The 21,724-nt window shown below is 38.8% G+C and overlaps 1 protein-coding gene across 1 annotated transcript in view; it reads left to right on the forward strand.

Moving 5' to 3' along the window:
- stab1 (stabilin 1) overlaps positions 1 to 21,724 on the forward strand; it is a 123,740-nt gene that overhangs the window by 66,193 nt on the left and 35,823 nt on the right. Inside the window, exons 54-65 of the mRNA XM_041980206.1 lie at positions 367 to 513; positions 849 to 905; positions 994 to 1,162; positions 1,289 to 1,438; positions 3,637 to 3,738; positions 5,396 to 5,512; positions 14,863 to 14,995; positions 15,092 to 15,152; positions 15,334 to 15,478; positions 16,235 to 16,368; positions 19,303 to 19,468; positions 20,200 to 20,306. Coding sequence (XP_041836140.1) covers positions 367 to 513; positions 849 to 905; positions 994 to 1,162; positions 1,289 to 1,438; positions 3,637 to 3,738; positions 5,396 to 5,512; positions 14,863 to 14,995; positions 15,092 to 15,152; positions 15,334 to 15,478; positions 16,235 to 16,368; positions 19,303 to 19,468; positions 20,200 to 20,306 — 1,488 coding nt within the window. The remainder of the gene's footprint in view (positions 1 to 366; positions 514 to 848; positions 906 to 993; positions 1,163 to 1,288; positions 1,439 to 3,636; positions 3,739 to 5,395; positions 5,513 to 14,862; positions 14,996 to 15,091; positions 15,153 to 15,333; positions 15,479 to 16,234; positions 16,369 to 19,302; positions 19,469 to 20,199; positions 20,307 to 21,724) is intronic.

Genomic DNA, 21,724 nt, shown 5'->3' on the forward strand with positions numbered 1-21,724 from the left:
ATTAACCAAGGCCATTTATACCTGGCTGCTTAGTGTTGCCATAGTAACTGGTGTGGTCAAATGCCATGAACACATTTTTTTAATATCCAGACTAATGGAGGAAATATGAGTTGTTCTTATTAAATTATTAGAATCCTACAAGACATGATAGAGTTCATAAAACTTGCTGGTTGGACTTGCAGAGGAAAATCTAGTTGTGTTGACTGATGAAGTCATGATGACACTCATTTGCTTTGCTTTAACTCCACAAATGATACGCACCAAACAGCCGACTCTACTGTCTCTACTAAATGTTCATTTAATTTCATTTCAATTTTTTTCTGTGGCTGTAATGCTAAAAATATATTGATTTTTGTGTGTGTTCAGGGAGAAATATTGATGAATGATAATTCAGCCAGGCTGGTGGAGAGATACATGAGATTCAAAGAGGGCCTGGCGTTTGGTATTGACCAGTTACTGGAGCCACCTGGTCTGGGAGCGTACTGCGACAGCGTGGAGAACAAAACCACACATGTAAGTAGAACCAATGCTCATATTAACACAGAAAAGCTAAATTCACTGTCAACATATTCATATTGTCATAGCTGCATGATTTATTTCTTCAAATCCTGCAACAATGCTGAGAGCAACACACGGAAATACACTGCAAGTCAAAGGTTTGGAGACACTTTCTTATTGGATTTAATGGGAAAGTGTGGTGTAATGTTTGTTTTTATTCTCTGGATCCATCAGAGGTTGATACAGTCTTTTTTTTGTCTTTTTTGTTCCCCCCCCAAGTAGATAGTTTAATTAAGGTCGGTGTTGGTATTTGAAACTGGACTCGAGGCTTCTTTCTTGAAATGTTTCAGGGGGCCTGTGGAAGCTGTATCATACCTCCCCGCTGTCCCTTTAAACATGAAGACACGGTAAGAGCTACTTCTGAACTTCAATCAAAACATTGGGTGCTGAACAAGAACTATGATGGAGTCGAGTTTCCTTTCTGCTTTTATGCAGGGGAAGAGGGAGAGTTGTTACAGATATCACTCCAGGTTTAGAGGCAGCTACAGAAGGTGGTTTGATGACCTGGACGTTCACTTAGGTCAGCGCGGTTGTCAGAGAGTTTGTCAGTTTCCTTCCTGGGTGCCAAAGTGCTGCACAAACCACTACGGCAGAGATTGTCAGGGTAAGGAATGAAAATATCTGGTTTGATATTCTCTCTGCGTAAAGTGTTTCAGGAATCTGTGTTTAGTTAAAGTTGTGAGTTAGACTGCAACGTGTTCTGACTCCATCCTTTTTTCATGCGTTTCAGTGTGTCCAGGTGGTGTTGAAGCCCCTTGTGGCAAACACGGCAGTTGTGATGATGGTATGCGTGGTTCAGGATCCTGTAGATGCAACAAAGGATTCAAAGGAAAAGCCTGCGAATTGTGTGCCAGTGGTTACTACGGCGCCAACTGCACAGGTACATCAGAGACAAACAGATTAAACCACAAACAGAAAGAAAAAAAACCCAAAACAAAATACAACAAGAAATACATTTCTGAAAAAAATCTGCCAATGCAGCTACTGCCTGCTGAGATATTTACTCTGATACACATGAGAACACCCTGAAATGTGTTGTGAAAATCAGTAACAAAAGTGCTGATGTGCAAGGGTTAACTAAAGGTGAGGGTGGAGTCTACACTCTGGAGTATCTGAGAGATTGTTAGGCTTATAACACTATCCATGTTTACATGCACAAACATATTTTAATCATGTTATAATTCTGACCTGTGCTGTTTACACAAATCCTAAAAAGGTTATTCTGATTGTGACATGTTTTTACATGTATCACAAGTTCACAAATAGGTTTTCTTTCACATTGATCGGCATAACCCTCCTGTCTGGATTGGAATTAAATTTTCATCTAAACGAGTGATCGGATCAGAAACTTCTGATTGGTATGTTAATGTGAAACACTTTTGTTTTTCATTGTATTACTGCAAAAGGGACAATGAATATTGCTAAATATTTTAATGTAAATATGTCAGAATTAAAGCTACTTTACATCTGTAGTCCCTGGCAGGTCAGATACAAACAACAAATAAGTTAAACAACAAACCGTCAAAACATTGCATAACAAAAAAAACAGATAGTTCAAGAATCAACATGCTACCATTGACTGATGCACCTGTTTACTGTATGTTGTATGTCTGTGAGACATTACCGTCACCTGTAGCAGAAGCTCTACTTACTTACCCAATAATAATAGATTTTAACATTATGAACTCACCCAATGGGGTTGGAGCATGTCAGTGTAAGATCTTATACAGTACATCAAGCAGGCAAGCTTTAATTTTTTATTCAGGCTAAAATTGACATTTTGATGTAATATTTGCAGAAAACATAGAACAGTTAGTGTTTTCTTGGATTATTTCTTTGTTGTAACAATATTTCTTAGTGATAAATCTTATACTGTTGGAAAGCATGTTTATTTCCCTTTTAAATGGAGCCACATTTGTAATTAAAATGCATTTGTGGGATCAGCAGCACAGTTGAATATGTTGGTTGCATAAAGAAAACCTGGCCATTTATGTCTGCCAAATACCAAACAGCTTATTCTGCTACTGACTTCCTCTTTTTTTTTTTAAGGAATTCACTGTACCTACATGTCCTGATCCCTCAATGTTTCCTCCTTGTTGATGAATCATGTATATAGATGAAATATAATCTTACCGGCACAGTTTTGGGTGTGAGCTATGGTTCCTTTAGTAGTTAGCTTTTCCTGTACAAGGTGATGTTTTGGTGGCCAGATGCTAAAACCAGCTCATCTGGCTCCAAATGTTCAGACATGAAACTCTTCTTTTTCAAGAGTTTACAACCTCAAATGATGATGGGTGCTTTTGTTGTTTTTGGATCGTTACAATGAGTATGCTTCACTGCAGATCCAGCTCCAGAAAACTTACCTGGATCCAACGTAAAATACTTAAATGTTTCACTAAGCTACAGCAGTTCCCTCCCCCCTGCAGGGGGAGCTTCATCATTTTATAGCAGAGAGGATGTTTCAAAAGCTTGATCATAAACAGGTCATTCAGATCCATTTAAAATCACACAGGGAGGTGATTTTGGTAACAAAACAAAAGGAGTAATGAGTACAATGAGGTGGACATGAACAAGATTTTGGAATGAGACATGAGCATGTTACCACCCTTAACATTAGCTCCCCAGCAGGCTGTCACCATAGCAACGCTGCACACTCGCCATGCTTGGATGTGCTTGGAGCTTTTGACAAACCCGCCACCTGTTTTCACTCAGCACACTGAGTTAAAAACACGAAACAGCTGCAGATTGTCTGTTGTAGTTTCACAGTTTCCTTTGAAACAATTCCCTCTGTGTTTCTCAGTGGGGAAGCGCAGGTGTCTCTGCTGTGGAGAAGAAGGCTGTTGCACAAGCAACACTCTCGGTCATGTTTGCTTTGAACCATTGAGCTGCACTTTGGGAGCAGTAATAAACTCCCAGTCTTTAGGTCTATTGGATGGTCCTCGCCGTGATATCAGAGCTTCAAATCATATCTGCAGAACCAAATTGTATCTGCAGAAATTCTGGATGTCTCAAATAACTCCTAATCTCATGCCTTCGCTAGACTGGAAAATATGTGAAAATCATGTTTCTGTCTCTTAGCCTGCAGCTGTGCAATGCAGGGGAGGTGTGACGAAGGCATTGAAGGTACTGGATGTGTCTGTGAGCCGGGCTGGGAAGGTGATCGCTGCGAGAGAAAGATGAGTAAGTATTCCTCTGGAATACAGGTAATAAATGGCGTCCATACCTGAGCTCTCATCTCACTGTCTCCTACTGAAGATAAGGGGTGGGAGAAAGTAATTTTTCAGATGTGTACCAATTCAGACGTGGACGATTCAGAATCAATGCTGAAGACTAACACCATTTACTACATTTACTAACACCAGCAGTCAAAAGTTTGGATACACTTTCCCACTGTTTTTAATAGGAAAGTGTGTCCAAACCTTTGACTGGTGCTGTATTTTATCACTTTCTTTAAAACCATATTTATTGTTGTACATAACAAAAGAAGATACATTAGTGTTACAAATGAGGGGAACTCCTGTTGTTTGAACATCAACACATAAACCTAAACCTAGCAGACAGATAGAAATCCCTTCCCAAAATTCAGCATCAGTCAGTTTGGTAAACACAACCACTTGTGTCAGACAGGACAAACTTCTCTGGCAGGGAGAAATGACTCACGTCAGATGTTAAAGAACAAGATAAAAGTTCAGATAGAAAGAATGTCAACTTGAAACAGCTGGGATGTTTTGGATGAGGTGGAAAAAGAAGTTGTTCTGCATTAAAGGTCCCCTATTATGCAAAATTCCCTTTCTAAAGGTTTTATATGAGTCATTCTCATAGCCTGTGTATGAGGCCCAAAAATAAGAAAATTCTGTCTCTTCTCTCATTTGCTTGCTCCACTTTTTAGCAAATGTGTGCTCAAACAGGGGAGTCTGAGATCTTTCACTTTGTGAGGTCACAAAGGAGGCTATTTCTGTACTGGTGATAACTCTGGAGCCACTGGAGCTGATTGTCCAGAGAAGAATGCTGCACACACGCTGCTAAAAATAATGGATGATTCTTCACATTCTCTAAACAACACAGTGTGTTCAGGGTGAGGCTTTGTCAATGCAACCAGAGATCATTCCTGCCAGTAGCCATCGCCCTCTACAACTGTTACACATAGACTCCAGGGAGACTAGGGCGTGTTAACAAGGTTTTATTTACAGAATAGTACTCGGCAGATAAACATACTGGTACCGGTACTGGAGGAGGTAGTAGGGTTGAGGAATCCAGGAACGGAGAGGGAGTGAGTTCAGAAGGTGTGAGGTTTAAGGTCCGACAGGGAACGACTGAGGTGCTGGTGTATAAGAGGACTGGGAAGTTAATGGGACACAGGTGTAACTGGTTGGCTTGATGATTATGGGCAGATCAGGACCAGGTGAGGAAGATCAGGGGACTGCAGATGGAGGAGTGGCATGACAGGTTGTGACAACAACAATACATTTAGTATCTTCTAATGAATTATTATTGTTTTTAATTAAAAAAAAACAAACAAACAAACAAACAAAAAACTACTACAACACTAATTTCCTTCTGGGATTAATGAAAGTATTTTTCCATTTCATTTCCTCTCATCTGAATCATAATCAAATCATGAGGTGCCTAAACAGTCTGTTCAATGTTTTAAATAGTAAAATGTTGAATTTATGACACAAATACATGCAAAGCTTTTTACAGCAACATGTTTTTAAAGCATAATTATGTGAACTTTAAAGTGTCACCCCATTGCAGACTGAAGAATATTTTCTGAAATTGAAATTAACTTAGTGGGTTGTTATGTGTTTTCTTTTTTTAAATTGTTCCATTTGTCCAGGCTTGATCCCAGAGGAGTGCCGGCAGTGCCACGTTCACGCCGTCTGTAATGTAGGTACTGGATGTCTGTGTGCAGCTGGATTTGAAGGCAACGGCACGTTCTGCAGTCCAGCTCCACGTGAGTATTGTTCAGCCAGAAATGCTGAATCACTGCAACCTCTTTGTGATTTTTAAAAGAACTGAAATAGCCGATTTATCACCAAGCCAACCAGATTCTGGTAACTTAAATACAACAGACAAATAACTTGTAAAAACAAGTCACACCTTGCTCTGTAACCACAGAGAGAGGCAGGAAACTGATTATAACCTTCTACTGATAACATGTTTAGCTGATGGTCTGCTGCATATTGTTAGATCACCCTGACCCAGCTTTGGCTGAAATAAACAACTCCACGCTTTCAGAGGGAGAAAACTGCAGTGATGGTGTTTGAGTCTGGGCCATGCTTGCCTGTTGTTTCCTTTCTCCATGTTCAGTGTGGCAGAAATAAGAACACCAGAGACAAAAAAGTGACTTTAAAATATATCTTTTATATCACTGCAGTATGAATAGAAGATATTTAATGTTTTGTCTTATCAACTTCATTGCATTTGGGCCTCATTTATCAAGGTGGCCTAGGAACAAAAACCGGCATAAACCAAATATAGTCAGTTTTTGGGATTTATAAAAACCAAACTTGGTGGGAAAATGTTTCTACCTCCACGCAATTCTGACCATGGCATATGCACAAAATCTGCGAAAACGGGAAACAGCAACACCAACGGTACAGAACAAAATCAAGGATTGAGGTGGAGAGTTTGCTGCCTGACTTTCAGTCAGTAAAAGAAAATGTGAAAAGTAAACTGTGGTCATTTATTCTGAGATCCAGCAGAGTGGGACAGAATGGAGCGTCTAGAAGTCCTTTATTTCCTTTAGTTTCCTGTAGTCCTTCAGTTCCTTTGTTTGTTTATTTATTTATTCTTACACATTCCTTTTGTAATTGTTCTCCCAATTTTCGTCAAGACATTCTCCATTTTCTGCAACTGCTTGGCCACATCGTTAACAGCGGTGACCGTGTCCCTCTGCACCTGCAGGACTTTCTCGAAACTATAAAGAAATATTATTTAACACTAAATCAACTGCTACCAATCTCACATGTATCTGTACATATTTATTTTATACATTAAAACAAAGACTACATTACCGGCATCCTTACTGTCATTTAGCAGATGCTTTTCATCAAATCGATTTCCTGTGGGCTGTAGCGTTTTGCTAAGGCCGGCAGTGGAAAGTGTTACCGTTCACCCTTGTGCAAATCAAATTTCGATCTCCCACATAAAAGACTGATGTCCTACTGACTGAGATATCCAGCTACGTGTTCTGATGCCTCGGGCGTGTCTTCCCTTCTGACCTGCTACCACTATTCTGCCTTTCTGATACAAGCAATGCCCACGTCGTGCCCACCAATTAAACATTTTTATGTTTGTCAACGTGTTCCATCAGGATCTCTGTCTCACACCCCAAAAAATTCTGCTTCTTATGATGAATATATATCATAGGCTGACCTGACCATTTACAGCCACCATGTGGGTGTGGGAAGGCGTTCCCTCATGTGTGGCCGCTGTAGAGTTGATTCTGATTTATAAATAGAAACAGGTGTAGGACGTGCGTGCGCAGGCTTTTATAAATCTGAAAGTTGAAGTGCGTTGCATTTCCTTTTTGCGCCGCAGACGCCACCTGTAATGTGCTTTGCTACGCACAGTTTGATAAATGAAGCCCCCGATGTGGCAGAGGTGCCCAAAAGAAGCAGAAAAAGACCATAAAACAAACCTTATTTATATTTTCATAAATAGAATGTAGGTTTTACAAATCAGAAACTGTGCTAATCATTTGAGTTGGGATAGATCCAATCCAATATTGGTATTGGGGTCCAATTATTGACTTAATTCATGGATCGGAAATCAGACTGAATTCCACCTCACCAATCCACAGAGGGACTTTTCATGGTCCTGTGTTTACAAATTAGTATGATTCAAATATTATAGCTACAATGCTGTAATCCTGTAATTATATGAAGAAGATAAATGAAGATATGGGAATCTTCAGCTTGGGTTGTTTTGTTTATTCGCTGCAGCTTGCTGAGCATGAAGGGTTTACTTAACAGTGCAGCGTTAGTGACGCTTTCAATCAGTGGCGTGCACAGACAATTTTGGGGGCAGGTGCTCAGTGAAAAATAAGGGCACCTTCTGCAGGGTGTGGAAATGCCAGATGTCTTATTACGGCAGTGTGAGATTTAATAAAATTAAAAAATTAAATTTAAAAAAACATTACAAAAGTAAGATTAACACCAGACTGTCACTGTCATGGTCTAACTTCAATACGCTACTACACTGCTGTGTTCTGCTGACAAATTTTTATTGGGTATTTAGCATAGTCAAAGTTTTAATAATAGTCTATTGAGATTACTGCAAGTGTTGTAATAAAATAATAAATTATTATGTCAAAATAACATATTTTTCTAATACAGCTTCATGCCTGATTTATACTGCCAACCCACTTTGTGGACAGCTTTTAAGATATTTTAATAAAATTAGAGAAGCAGTTCAATTTTAAAATCTGAGCTTTAAAAGCTTATAAACAGTTAAAATGACTCTGGTCTTGACTCTGACTTTTTCTTCCATATCATCTGTCTCCTCATCCCCACTGGTGCTGAATAAATATGTGTTTGTGTCTGGCTGGGATGGGCGGGTGGCTTCTTTTCTCCTTGCAGCTTGATGGCTGCTTTATCCAGGAGAGCTGCTTCCCTGGCCTGCCTGCTGTCGTTCCCTTTTATTCTCTCTCCTCAATTTTTCCTTTCTATGCTGCCACTGGTTAATGAAAAGAGACCAACAGCAAGAACAAGACTGCTGGGTGACATTACAACAAGGCAGACGGCTACTTTTTCTGTTTGACATTTAGCAAAAAAATTACTGCAAGTGTTAATTATGTAAACATACACTGCTGTGACAATCTGTCTATATTAATTAAATGAGGTACAGAGTTGTCCGGGGGCAAGGTCATGCCATCTGGTTTATTTACTTTACTAGTACTACTCCGTCCTTATTTCATACTATACAGTTCCTCCAGGTGCATTACAAATAAAGGGCCTCTTGTAGCAGTAATAGTATTAAACATTAAACACACAATACTAATATTTTGTATAATGTACTGCCCTCATTTAGCATCACGGCTAAACTAGACTGTCCGCTAACGTGCAAGTCCTCCAGTAACTGAACTTGACTTGCCTTTCCTTTGAAAGTCTGACTTATTGTAAAACTGAAAGCACAGAAAATAAAACTTATGTTAACATCGTGTATTCCCACGTTGGATGAACATAAACGTATCGTAAATCTAACACAACTTCATATAAGTTTACTTGTAAACACAAGTATCTGTAAGACACAAAAATATTAATATAATACTTAGACACATGGTATCCAAGACCAAACTAATAAAATAAATTAAGCAACGCCGTGAATTTATTTTCAGCTTCTCTGGTACAACCTGAGCTGCTGGCGAGTCAAAGATTTCACCTGGACAGAGTGCTCACTCTGACGGATTTTCTAGAACTAAATTTAACGTGTCTCACTCCAACATATTCTTTTTATTTTACATTATTAAACTAAGACAGTGGATGATGATCCTACATCAACATGGGACACATAAAGTAAATTGTACATTTGTACAAGTATAGTAATAGTAATTTTGAAAAGGGCACTTGTTAGGTCCAGAGGGCAAGTGGTCTAGCTTCACCTAGTGTCTATCTGTGCACGCCACTGCTTTCAATAATGCACGACAGAAACAACAGCAACAGATACTGCAGACTGATTGTTCCCAGATTATTTACATACATTCTGCTTTAAAGGGGATTTATTTTGTTGATCAGTTGCTGTCTTATTAAAAATTGATGTGTGGTTTAGTTCTCATCTCACCTCCATCATCTAACTTAAGCAACAGTGTGTCATTTCTGTCTCTGTATGGTTTCATGTTTACAATTCCCCTCTGTCCTGGTGAGCACACGCAGACACAGCCGAGCACACTCCCACCAGTGGACACACAGCGTATGCCTGAAAAAAGCTGCATCAAACATCTGCATTTTGTAAACCCTTGCTGCCCTCCCGGTTTAGTTCTTAGTGTTTAAGAAGTGCCACAGCCCTCTCTGCCCTGTCGTATGTGGGGTCTAGCATCAGTCTAGGGTGCAGCTGGACAAACATTTTTCAAGCCCCATTCAATTTCCAACTAGTTATTAATGTGTTTGGATGAGAGCAAAAGCTGCATTCCCCTCATACCATGGGTAGATAAACTTGTAGTGGGAAAGTCCTCAAGGCTTTTTGTATGACAGTAGTTGAATTTATGGGCTCATTATAAAGCTATAAATGGATAATAAAACCTGTTCCCCATAAAAAGATTATTAAGATATTCAGAGAGACTTTATAGTAATTGTAAATTTACAATAAAATTTTGTTGGTACCACCACAGAACCCTGATCCAACCCCATACCATCTCTGAGGGTTTAGAGATCACTGTGTCCACTTGTCCTTTACACACTGAAACTCTTGCAGACTGACTGAAGACTTTAATGATTATCTGGCTGTAGAGGGAGAAAATGGAAATCGTTCAATCTTTCTTTGAACAAAATTATTTTAAAACCATTCAATTATTTTTGCTCATTTGGAGATAAACTGGAGATCCTTTCAACATATTTGATACTCAGAAATTTTCATGTTTGTTGCTTTTGGGTCAAATCATGATCATGATTACTTCAAATTTTTATTTAACTACATTACTAGCTATAGATTTCCCCTGTCTCAGCTATCTTTTAATGTGTATCTGCCTACAAATGAATACAAATTAAATAGAGTTGATAAGAAAAAACATAAAATACTTTGGGTTCTGCTGTTAAATAAGATTCAAACCAAATGTATTGATCACTGTTCATTTTAATGACAGCATATCTTGATTTAGAGCTGTGTGTATAAGGTGACGAGACTTTTAACAACTTATCTAGCGATGTGGTATTAAAGAAATAAAAGGGAAATATACAAAACTAAATATACATGCACATTTTTAAAAATAATGAGGCATGATTGAGTGTGTTAAAGTGTGTTTTCAGGACTGGTTGCTTTAATAGCCTTAAACAGCCGTGAAAAATCCGATATTGGCCAGACACTGAGGTGTGAAACATTTTATGAGACATGTGGGAAGAATGTGTTTTGACACTGGAGGTTTTTTATAATCTCCGACTTCACAACCAGGTACTCAGCCCAGTCTTGTTGCAGTAGATCACTGTTACTCAAATGGAGGTACATGTACCCCCTGGGGTACTTGGAGATAATTCAGGGGGTACATGAGAAGACAAAGAAATATAACAAAAGTAGTGTCCATTTAAAATTTATAATAGTCATGCAAAATCAATAAAATATAAATGCAAGTGGTCATAGTAAATAAGTTTATTTCGAGCACATACAAAACCAAATGTACAGCCATGAAAAAACTTATTAAATCCCACCCCTTCTCCAAAGTTAAAATAATATTTTCCACTTCCTGTTAATTTTCCATCTGAACTTTACAGTCCTATGTCATAGTACACATTTAAATGATTTCATATTGTTCAACCATTGCAACTATTTCATTTAGATATTTCATTTTAAACCAACACAAAAAAACACATATTTCAAAAAGAAGCTTCTTCATTCATATATTGTGTGAAAGTAATATCTTTAAACATTTTTTTAAATTGCTTTAAATTTGGACATTCCTTGAGCTCCACATTCAACTTTTTCCACATTTAGAAATACAGAAACCTCTCCTCCATGTTTTCACCCTTTTGACCTTATAATTAAATTTCCCTCTCAACAGATAACCCCCGTCCCTTTCTGTAAACAGTCCTTGAATATTTGCAGGTAGTAATTTGTGTTTTGCCTTAAATAAAATTTGTATGACTGTAAAAATAATGAATTAGTTTGGTCCCTGTAAGTGTATAAACTAAAATGTATAGTTAGTATTTAGTTTCATTTATTATAACGAACCCAGGTCGCCTACATACCAGGATTTTAACGCATTCTGGCTGATACCAAAAAGACATCACCTGTCAATCATTTATCACATCAGAAACTTTAAACATGGTTGGGAGGCAGCAGTTGCTGCCAAAAAACACAGTCAAGGACCAAATAAAGGTGAAAGGAGAGCAGGTACATTTCTGTCAGTATTTAGGTGAAAATGTTTTCTTTGGATTTCCGTCCATATATTGCAAACCACCCGAGACATTCTAATATGGGTAGAAATGAGCTAACAGCAGCATGAAACCAGAACATCTCCAGTAGCCTCTGACCAGAAAGCTCCTCCGTCATGTCAGTAAGACACCGGAGTTTTTTTTAGGAGAAAATTTAGCTGAATTCAGATTAACACAAGACATGATGTGAAAAGTGTCAACCACATCATCTAAAGCCCTGGAGGTGTCTTGTGGCTAAAGCCAACAAGCCTTTACGATCTCTGAAGGCCTCCTCCAGCTGCTGCTGATGTTCTGGCAGAGATGATGATGGCCAAAAACAACAGCAGAAAAACTTACATCTGTGTCTGCTGATGCAGTTTGCTGCAGGACAGATAAAATGGAAACAGAAGTTGTTGAATACGTTTTTGGAAAACTTGGAGATGAATCCACAGATGTGAGTGGAAGGAAAATCCACAACTTGTTGCATTTATTACGTTTGAAGTGATAATAATAGGAGTGGAGATCTTTGATGCTGTTAACACATTTTTACATGAAAATTATGCTTTTATTGAGCAGAAAAGATTCGTCATGAATGTAGTCATAGATTATTTCCATTCAACATGTTTTAAAGATGTTCTTTTAAAATATTTTACATTTAAAAGTGTTTCTTTAGTTTCAAATTTGAATAAATCAGGCACTAATTTACAGTGTAATTTACCTCTGTTTCCAACCATATGAGTTTCTTCATTGGTTAGGGGGTACTTGGCTAAAATATTATTCCACAAGGGGTACATTGGAAAGAAGTTTGAGAAACACTGTAGGAGAGGATGGTCAGGACTGGGGAAACTTCTTTACCTCAGAGGTCTGTGAGGCTTGCTATCCTGTCACCCAGTGTTTGCTGCTGCTTAACCTGCTGCCATTTATCCTATATAATTAAAACATGGTGAACAGAGGGAGCTCAGGGTCAACTTCAGCACTTGATGCCACCTCTAATTTTACTTGTGACCCTGAAAGGCACATCAGTCCCAGCTATAAAGACAAATGTAAAGACCAAGAGTCAAACACCTGGCATGAATGTAAAAAAGAAAACCCTAACACATTTATTTAATGTGAATAGTTTAACCCTAACCTGTTAAGATCAAAAGCTGGGTTAGATCGCAGTTTGATTTAAAAGGCAGATTACACCATCTATCCAAATAACACTGGCATATTTTTTCCAGTATCACTTAATACACTGCTAAAAAAATAAAGGGAATACTTAAACAACACAATGTAACTCCAAGTCAATCACACTTCTGTGAAATCAAACTGTCCACTTAGGAAGTAACACTGACTGACAATCAGTTTCACATGCTATTATGCAAATCGAACAGACAACAGGTGTAAATTATAGGCAATTAGAAAGACACCCCCAATAAAGCAGTGTTTCTGCAGGTGGTGACCACAGACCACAGACCACTTCTCAGTTCCTGCTTTCTGGCTGATGTTTTGGTCACTTTTGAATGCTGGTGGTGCTTTCACTCTAGTGGTAGCATGAGATGGAGTCTACAACCCACACAAGTGGCTCAGGTAGTGCAGCTCATCCAGGACGGCACATCAATGCGAGCTGTGGCAAGGTTTGCTGTGTCTGTCAGCGTAGTGTCCAGAGGATGGAGGCACTACCAGGAGACAGGCCGGTACATCAGGAGCTGTGGAGGAGGCCGTAGGAGGGCAACAACCCAGCAGTAGGACCACTACCTCCGCCTTTGTGCAAGCAGGAACAGAAGGAGCACTGCCAGAACCCTGCAAAATGACCTCCAGCAAGCCACAAATATGCATGTGTCTGCTCAAATGGTCAGAAACGGAGTCCATGAGGGTGGTATGGGGGCCCAACGTCCACAGGTGGGGGTTGTGCTTACAGCCCAACACCGTGCAGGACGTTTGGCATTTGCCAGAAACACCAAGATTGGCAACTTCACCACTGGCGCCCTGTGCTCTTCATAGATGAAAGCAGGTTCACACTGAGCACATGTGACAGACGTCACAGAGTCTGGAGACGCCGTGGAAAATATTCTGCTGCCTGCAACATCCTCCAGCATGACCGGTTTGGCAGTGGGTCAGTAATGGTGTGGAGTGGCATTTCTTTGGGGGGCCGCACAGCCCTCCATGTGCTCGCCAGAGGTAGCCTGACTGCTACTAGGTACCGAGATGAGATCCTCAGACCCCTTGTGAGACCATATGCTGGTGCAGTTGGCCCTGGGTTCCTCCTAATGCAAGACAATGCTAGACCTCATGTGGCTGGAGTGTGTTAGCAGTTCCAGCAAGACGAAGGCATCAATGCTATGGACTGGCCCACCCATTCCCCAGACCTGAATCCAGTTGAGCACATCTGGGACATCATGTCTCGCTCCATCTACCAACGTTGCACCACAGACTGTCCAGGAGTTGGTGGATGCTTTAGTCCAGGTCAGGGGAGGAGATCCCTCAGGAGACCATACGCCACCTCATCAGGAGCATGCCCAGGCGTTGTAGGGAGGTCAGGCACATGGAGGCCACACACACTACTGAGCTTCATTTTGACTTGTTTTAAGGACATTACATCGAAGTTAGATCAGCCTGTAGTGTGTTGTTCCACTTTAATTTTGAGTGTGACTCCATATCCAGACCTCTATGGGTTAATAAATTAGATTTCCATTGATAATTTTTGTGTGATTTTGTCATCAGCACGTTCAACTATGTAAAGAGCAAAGTGTTTAATAAGAATATTTCATGAATTCAGACCTAAGATGTGTTATTTTAGTGTTCCCTTTATTTTTTTCAGCAGTATATTTAACTTGGTCTCCTCCAATTCACGTGGAAAGTGGGTGCAGAAATGCTGCTAAATCTGTCCAGTAATTTTATGTAGTCACATTTGATCTACAGGTCAAGTAATTAAAAAAACCTAAGTCAGGAGAAAAAAAGCAGAAATACTAAATAATAGTCACAATTATGTTTAAACAATATAGAAGCTCATAAAAAGACAAACTGTTTTGTTACTGCTGTATTACTACAGTAGCCCAGACAAAACAAACAAAATAAAGGCACTAAGTTCATTTCCCACCCTTTAGGGTAGGTGAAGGTATTAGGTTGGTGTATAATTTCAATTTGTTATGAGATGTCCATTTATCCTCCACACTGGACTTTGTAAGAGATCTGAAATCTGTCCTGAATTTATCCTGTGAGCCAGATCAGTCCGATAACTGTTTCATTAATACCTCTGCAGCTGTAGACATGTGCTCTGAATACAACGGTGGCTGCCACCTGAACGCAGACTGCAACCAGACAGGACTGGTTGTCAGCTGTACCTGCCAGAGCGGTTACCAAGGCGATGGCTTTTCCTGTGAGCCCATCAACAGGTATGTGGCTGGTCACTCCCTCTGACTTTAGTTCCCTGAAGATTCCCCTTTGTGTTTGTCTTTTTTTATTTTATTCATTGTATTTTTTCTGTGCAGATGTGTTGAAGAGCAGAATGGTGGCTGTAATGATTTTGCTTCTTGCAAGTTTACTGGTCCAGTGAGTAAAAACCTTTCGTTTTTAGCCCAAGCAGGTCTAATATCAAACAGGATTAAAATAAAATAATAATAACGTAAAAAGTATAAATTTACTTCATATAAAAGGGACAAAGCAAACTAGCAATGCAAACGAACATACTGTAACCAGTTTCAACCTCATCACTGTTATCTGATTTCTTCAGAATGAACGAGAGTGTGAGTGCTTGCCGGGATACGTGGGTAATGGAGTCCAGTGTCTGGAGAAAGTAGTGCCCCCTGTTGACCGCTGCCTGGAAGACAATGGAGACTGTGACCCTGTGGCTTACTGCAAGGATCTGCATTACCATGGTAACACATTATTAATATAGTAACACATTTTTATTGAATTCTATTGTCAGAGTACCACATCTGCTTCTTATCGCCATACAAATGATTGCTGTTACCATGGTAACACCTCAGAAACATGCAAAGTAACAGACAGAATAGTAAATGTCCCCCTGTTTACTGATAACACTTGTATTACCATGGCAACACATCTATAACATCTCTCATTGTGACTCCAGTTATGTTATGTTACCATGGTAACATGTTTGAAACCATGAACCAGCAGCTGCTGCAGTTTTATGACGTGCTGTCTATGTTGAACAGGAGCCATGTTGGTTTCACACTCCTCCTAGATTGCTGTTTCCATGGAAACTATCGAATCCACAGCTTTTGACCTTTTATAGCATCCTTGTTACCATGGAGATACTTTAAAACATTGTTTATTAGTTCTGGATTTGAATTCTGTCTTTTTGGAGCAATAACTGTAAACAAAGAAACACTGAATGAAACTTTTTTAAGGCCCAAAGCTCATTAAACATGGAGCTCATTAATACCCAGAGATGATTATCACATGATGCTCATTCTTTGGGGTATAATGATCATGTAAAAATAACTGTTCATGGTTCAGTTTGTGGGAGACTGTTAATCAGAGAGCAGGTACTGTTCAACTGATGTTTTAGTCTGAAGTCATTCATGTCTCACAGGTAAAGGTTATACTGTTGTGAAGAGACATAAATGATTAGTAATCTGAGGTAAAGGCAATGCATTTATTTTTCTCAGCCAACACAGCAGGTGTGTTTCATCTCCGCTCCCCTGAGGGAAAGTACAAGATGAACTTCAGTCAGGCAGACGCCGCCTGCCAGGCTGAGGGCGCCACATTGGCCACCTTTAAACAACTGGGAGATGCACAGCAGGTAAACCCACACACAGCAGGGGTTTCCATGGAGACACCAGACTGGCCTATTTATCTCCTTCATGTAAACACATTAAAGATAAATTAGACATTTGTTAATATTTTGATTTCTGATCTCAGTTTTATCTGCACAAACGCAGCCTGTTATGAGATGGTATTAAAGGAGAAATAATGCATCAAACCTGATAATTTCATTATGGTGTTGAGTTTTTATTGTAGCCTCAGATTTAGAGAAACAGGTAAAAGTGATGTATTTTGTCACATCAACAAGTAATTAAGATTACTTCTTAATCTTAATGCATTCAGCAGTTGGCATGTGGCTTTAAACAACAAAAAAATCCACCGTTGACCAATCAATGAATTGCAGTATGTCAAGCTCTGCCCTTTGGGTTGGATTGGTAAGACTGGGACCCAAATCTTACCAATTCAAGGGTCCCAAAAGGATCTCAAAAAGTAGCTGCAACATTAGTTCCAGCTCAAGGGAATCAACATAAAGGAAAGGAACCAGATATATCAGTCAGCTCACATTAAAATTTAAATGTATTCAAAAGGTATTAACAGATTTCTCAAAAATTACCACTTTACAGGTTGAGCTGGCTCAGGTTAATAGCTTTAATGAGAATAATTAAAGCCTGTTGTAAGCCTGGCTTCTAACTACACTTCCATCCTAGTGTCTGCCCTGCTTCCTCCAGAATTTGACCTAGACAAGTGGCCTCTGTGATCCAGGTGAATGTTACCGGTTACACTAGTTAATGGTAGCTACCTGCTAATAATCTGAGCGCTTCTTGGTTGTCACGTAATATTTAGAAGCTCTAGGGATTTGGTTTAAATCCACACTTTTAAAGGCTAAACTAACCGATAAGAACCCTACTATTAATAATGTTATACCACAACAAGATGTTAGACTGAATGGAACTTCATCAAAAGGGAACAATGATTACAACTTTAACTTTAAGCAATTTAGCAGAGAAAAAGTATACAGCACTAACCCGAATAAATGTAAAATAATTAAAAGTTAAATTAATCATCAAAAGTTAACACAAGTAAATCAATCAGTTTGATTCTAAAAAATATAAATAAAAAAAAATCCCAAACTTTTTATTAACTCACTCCTAAATATATTTGATAATCCAACTTGAGGCTGTGTAAATCCATTTGTCCTGGGGAGGAGGGTACTTTCTTATAATTCCTTTGTAATAGCTTAAAGGAGTTGAGGTTTTTAAGTTAGGTTCCAAGGAACAGTCCTTTGTCTCGCCAGAATCCAAGTCCTTTTCCGTGGTAAAAGGTAATCTTATTCAAAGGTCCTTTAACATCCATAAGTCCGGGTACTCTGTAAGCCAGAGAACTTGAAAGTCCGATTTTAGGTCAGCAGCTGTTAAGACACAAAGTCGGTTCATCTCAAGACAACCTGTGTATAATTCAATTGGTTTCAGCTCCAACTTCTCCTTAGCAGCAGAGACATTACTCCTTACAGGGCTCATTGGAAGAATGCTATTTTTTTCTTAATTTAATCATATTTATAATCTTTCATCTTCTTGGCATCATCCCTTACTGACATGCACATACCTCAACTTTTTCACTAGTCCTGACGTTAGCCTGATGTCTCTTGAAAAATCCCAAGATGCTGCAGACAAAGGACCATCTGGTTCCTTTTCCTGATGGGACTTGCTGAGCCCCTATCCTTACTTCCTTCAAAGTTGTTTCTTCCTTCCTGTGATACAGGGCAGATCACAAGACTGGTTCAACTTTCATCCAGTTACCTTACATGAACATTAAAAACATTACTTTTCTGATAACGTCATTGATGGTTTTATACATATTATTTCCCCAATACTGCAGAATATCACTTTCTGAACAATTTGTACATTTCTCAACCAAGTTCATCACAGTCTGTTCTGGTTACATGCAGGTCTTATAACAGGATTATTATGGTATATGAGCTAACAGTGATTATGCTGTTTACAGTTTAATTCCCACACCAGCCTATTGATTCACATGCTAGTCCATTTGCTCGTAAAGTTCACTTCATTTGGGAATTTGAAAACAAATTCTGATTTGAATCAAAGAAGCTGACTCGGCCCGCCTACCAATGCAGGTGTCAATCCGTTTCAAGCAGACCAAACACAGGAAGGGGACTACAATACAAAGTGCATTATGGGTTCAGTGCATAGCATCGTGGGTAAACACAACCAAAACAAACGTGCATGTGGGGCAATAGACAACTCAGGATGGTACAAATATCTCTTGGTTCAGACGTGGAAGCAATAGTTCTGATAGAATCCTGTTCAACCCAAGACTGCCAGGATCTGATGGAGCTTTAGCTGTTATGTACTGGAAACCAAAGTCGTTCTGTATTAACCAATCGATGAACAAGTTTTCTTCTTCCTTGTGAGTCTCGTCTTCTCTGTTTCAGTAGTTCTTGGAACAGCGGCACCTCTGGCGAACAGTGGATCTCGTTATTTTAGAGGTCTGATTTGTTTTAGAAGTGTAGCGTGAATGTAATCTCAAACCGGAAAAATATTGCACCCCCAAGTCGCCAATTGGACTTAGTCTAGTGGACTATCATGATGCAAATGCACCCTCAGAGAGGCCTAAGGTTTGATAACTTGGAGGTCTCATACCTCCATCCCTTTGACATTATACAATTATTAAACGGCTTTTCTATTTTACTGTTTTCTGGAAGCCAGAAGATAACTGAATCTTATTTTTACTTCATCAGAAGCTTGTAGCTGAACACATGATCCGTTTTCATCACATTTGTGGTATTTCACCGCAGATCCAACTCATGGGCTCAAGTATAAAGCTTAACTTCCACTTTTACAGGCCTGGTGAGCGAGTGAAAGAGTTCTAATCAAAAGTCTAGTGTGTCTGTTGACTCTACTAGATTTTCCGGGATTTTTGATCAGTCATTATTGTTCTTCTCTGGTCCTGACAGTTGGGGATGCATCTGTGTGTTGCTGGCTGGATGGATGGGGGGAAGGTGGGATATCCTACCCGCTTCCCTTCAGTCAAGTGTGGAGACAACCATGTGGGCCTGGTTATGTACAAAGAGCCGGTGGACCAGAGCAGCAACTACGACGCCTACTGCTACAGGATCAGAGGTACTACAGCAGTAAAATGTGTGTTCAGTCAGAGGTGGTGCCATTCTGATCTGTCCAACCATTTTTTTTTTTACTATTGCTTACTTTGCTGCAGCATCTTGACCCCCTTGTCCCCTCTTGATGTATTTTTGGTTTATTTTAACATGCTGTGTTGTCTGTGGTTCTTACCAACTTTGCCCTTCTTGCTTCTGTAGAGAAACAAGGTGTTGAACCAAGCAGTTTTTCAAAAAGCTTTAAAAAACCCCTCATATTACAGATGTTCTCTTTCAGATTTAAAAAGTTCAATATACAGATACTTCATGACATTATCAATGTTTCATGTTAATTTTGTGATACAAAATGATTTACTTTTAGAGGTTAGTAAGGATTTGTAAAATCAGAGATATCAGATTATTCAGAGAGATTTGAGAGATATCTTTTTGGCCTCTACTGCTGTTATTCGTATGGAATAAAAAAGCAAAGATTTTAATCTCTGCACAATTTTACACAGACAAATTTAAAGATAATTTGTCAGTGTTACTTAAATTGTGTTAACTCAAGTTATTGTTTTGGAAAAATGTAATAATTTAAATATGTGTAATATACTTTACAGATAAATTAATTAAAATTTGTTTTAAAGTGATCATATGATCAAATAATTAATTCTGCTATAGAAATGTTGAAAGTCAGATTAAATAAATAAATAAATCTATGTAAAAGATTACTTTTGATGTGAGTGTGTATGTGTGCAGATGTTTCATGTACATGTCCTCCTGATTACATTGGAGACGGAGACTTCTGTAACGGTGTCCTGACCAGCGTCCTTGCAACATCCAGCAACTTCTCCATTTTCTATAAGGTGAGTGCGCCAGCTTCACTGCTCAATAGCTAACACTGCATGACTTACAGTAACACTGTATTTTCAGTGCATCTCAGTGTTTCCATGAGCTCATCAGATGTTTAGCTCCAAGCTGATCAATAAAAATGAGTTATATTAATGCAGGTCTACAGCAGTGCTCTAATAAATCATAACCAGGACATCCTCCATACGCTCAGAGTTGTGGTTGATTTATTGGCCGAAATGTAAAATGTTTATTGTTGGTGTTCTGTCGCATGAAAATAACAACTGAACTGTTACATCCAAAGATGCTGCAGGTTTCATTCCTAGCTCTACCATCCTGCAGCATCATGTTACCATAGCAACCCAGAGTAGTGTCCGGTTCAGGCGTAACAAAAGCATCATTGTGTGTTTTTTGTAAATGGTAACTTAGTTTGTAATTTTTTTGGGAAACATTCAAAAACTGCTGATGATTTGGGTCCAGTTAAACGCAATCTTGAGTTTTACAAGAGCTGATGTCAAATGATTGGCGGTCGGGTCAGTGGAGCTCACCAGGCAAAGCTAGCTTTTCTTTTATAAAGTAGGGTTGGCTCTTATATAAAAGGGATACATGGAAATATGAGGAAGTATTCAGTAATCTTTTGGGTGTTTTTATGGGAATATAACACGTGACATAAAAGTTAGATGAAATATGGCATGATCATTCAGACTGAGGTAAAAAAAAAAAAACTGATATGGATGGATGGATCACATATGAAAGACTGGGTCATATATGACAACAACAGATTTGTGCTTTCCAGCCTGAAAAATAAATCAGATATGGGTTATATGTAAACAAAAAGTCACATTTGCATGCAGCGTGGCTTAAGGGTCTTCTCTAAATATTAGGCCTTATGTTGATTATTGTGTTATAGAAAAAAATTATGCTGTGACACTAAAACTATGTGAATGGAAAATGCTTGTTTAATGCTTAGTAATTTGAAGGTCAAACATTAAAAAGTTATTGTTTACAAACAGCATCACAAAGTATCATATATATATATATACATATATATATATATATATATATATATATATATATATATATATATATATATATATATATATATATATGTGTGTATGTATATTGGAAAGTGACTATTTTCTTCACACTCAAATTTCTATGTTTCATTGGACCTGAACCAAACCAGAGATGCAGCATCATTTCTTTGATTAGACTGGAGATTCATCTGTGAATATCACTTTCATCCAATCATCCTCAGTTCATGACTGCTTCTCTTCAGCTTCACGGGAACCTGCTTTTCTTCTGTTTATCTGTTAGTGATGGTTTATCTTTGACTTTTCTGGATGGTAATCCCATTTCTTTCAGCTGCTTTCTGATTGTTCGCTCAAAAAGCATTGTGTCATGTTTCTGTAAGTTTGGTTTTCATTTTTACTGT

This window comes from Melanotaenia boesemani, chromosome 3 (genome assembly GCF_017639745.1).
Source record: "Melanotaenia boesemani isolate fMelBoe1 chromosome 3, fMelBoe1.pri, whole genome shotgun sequence".
Taxonomy (NCBI): domain Eukaryota; kingdom Metazoa; phylum Chordata; class Actinopteri; order Atheriniformes; family Melanotaeniidae; genus Melanotaenia; species Melanotaenia boesemani.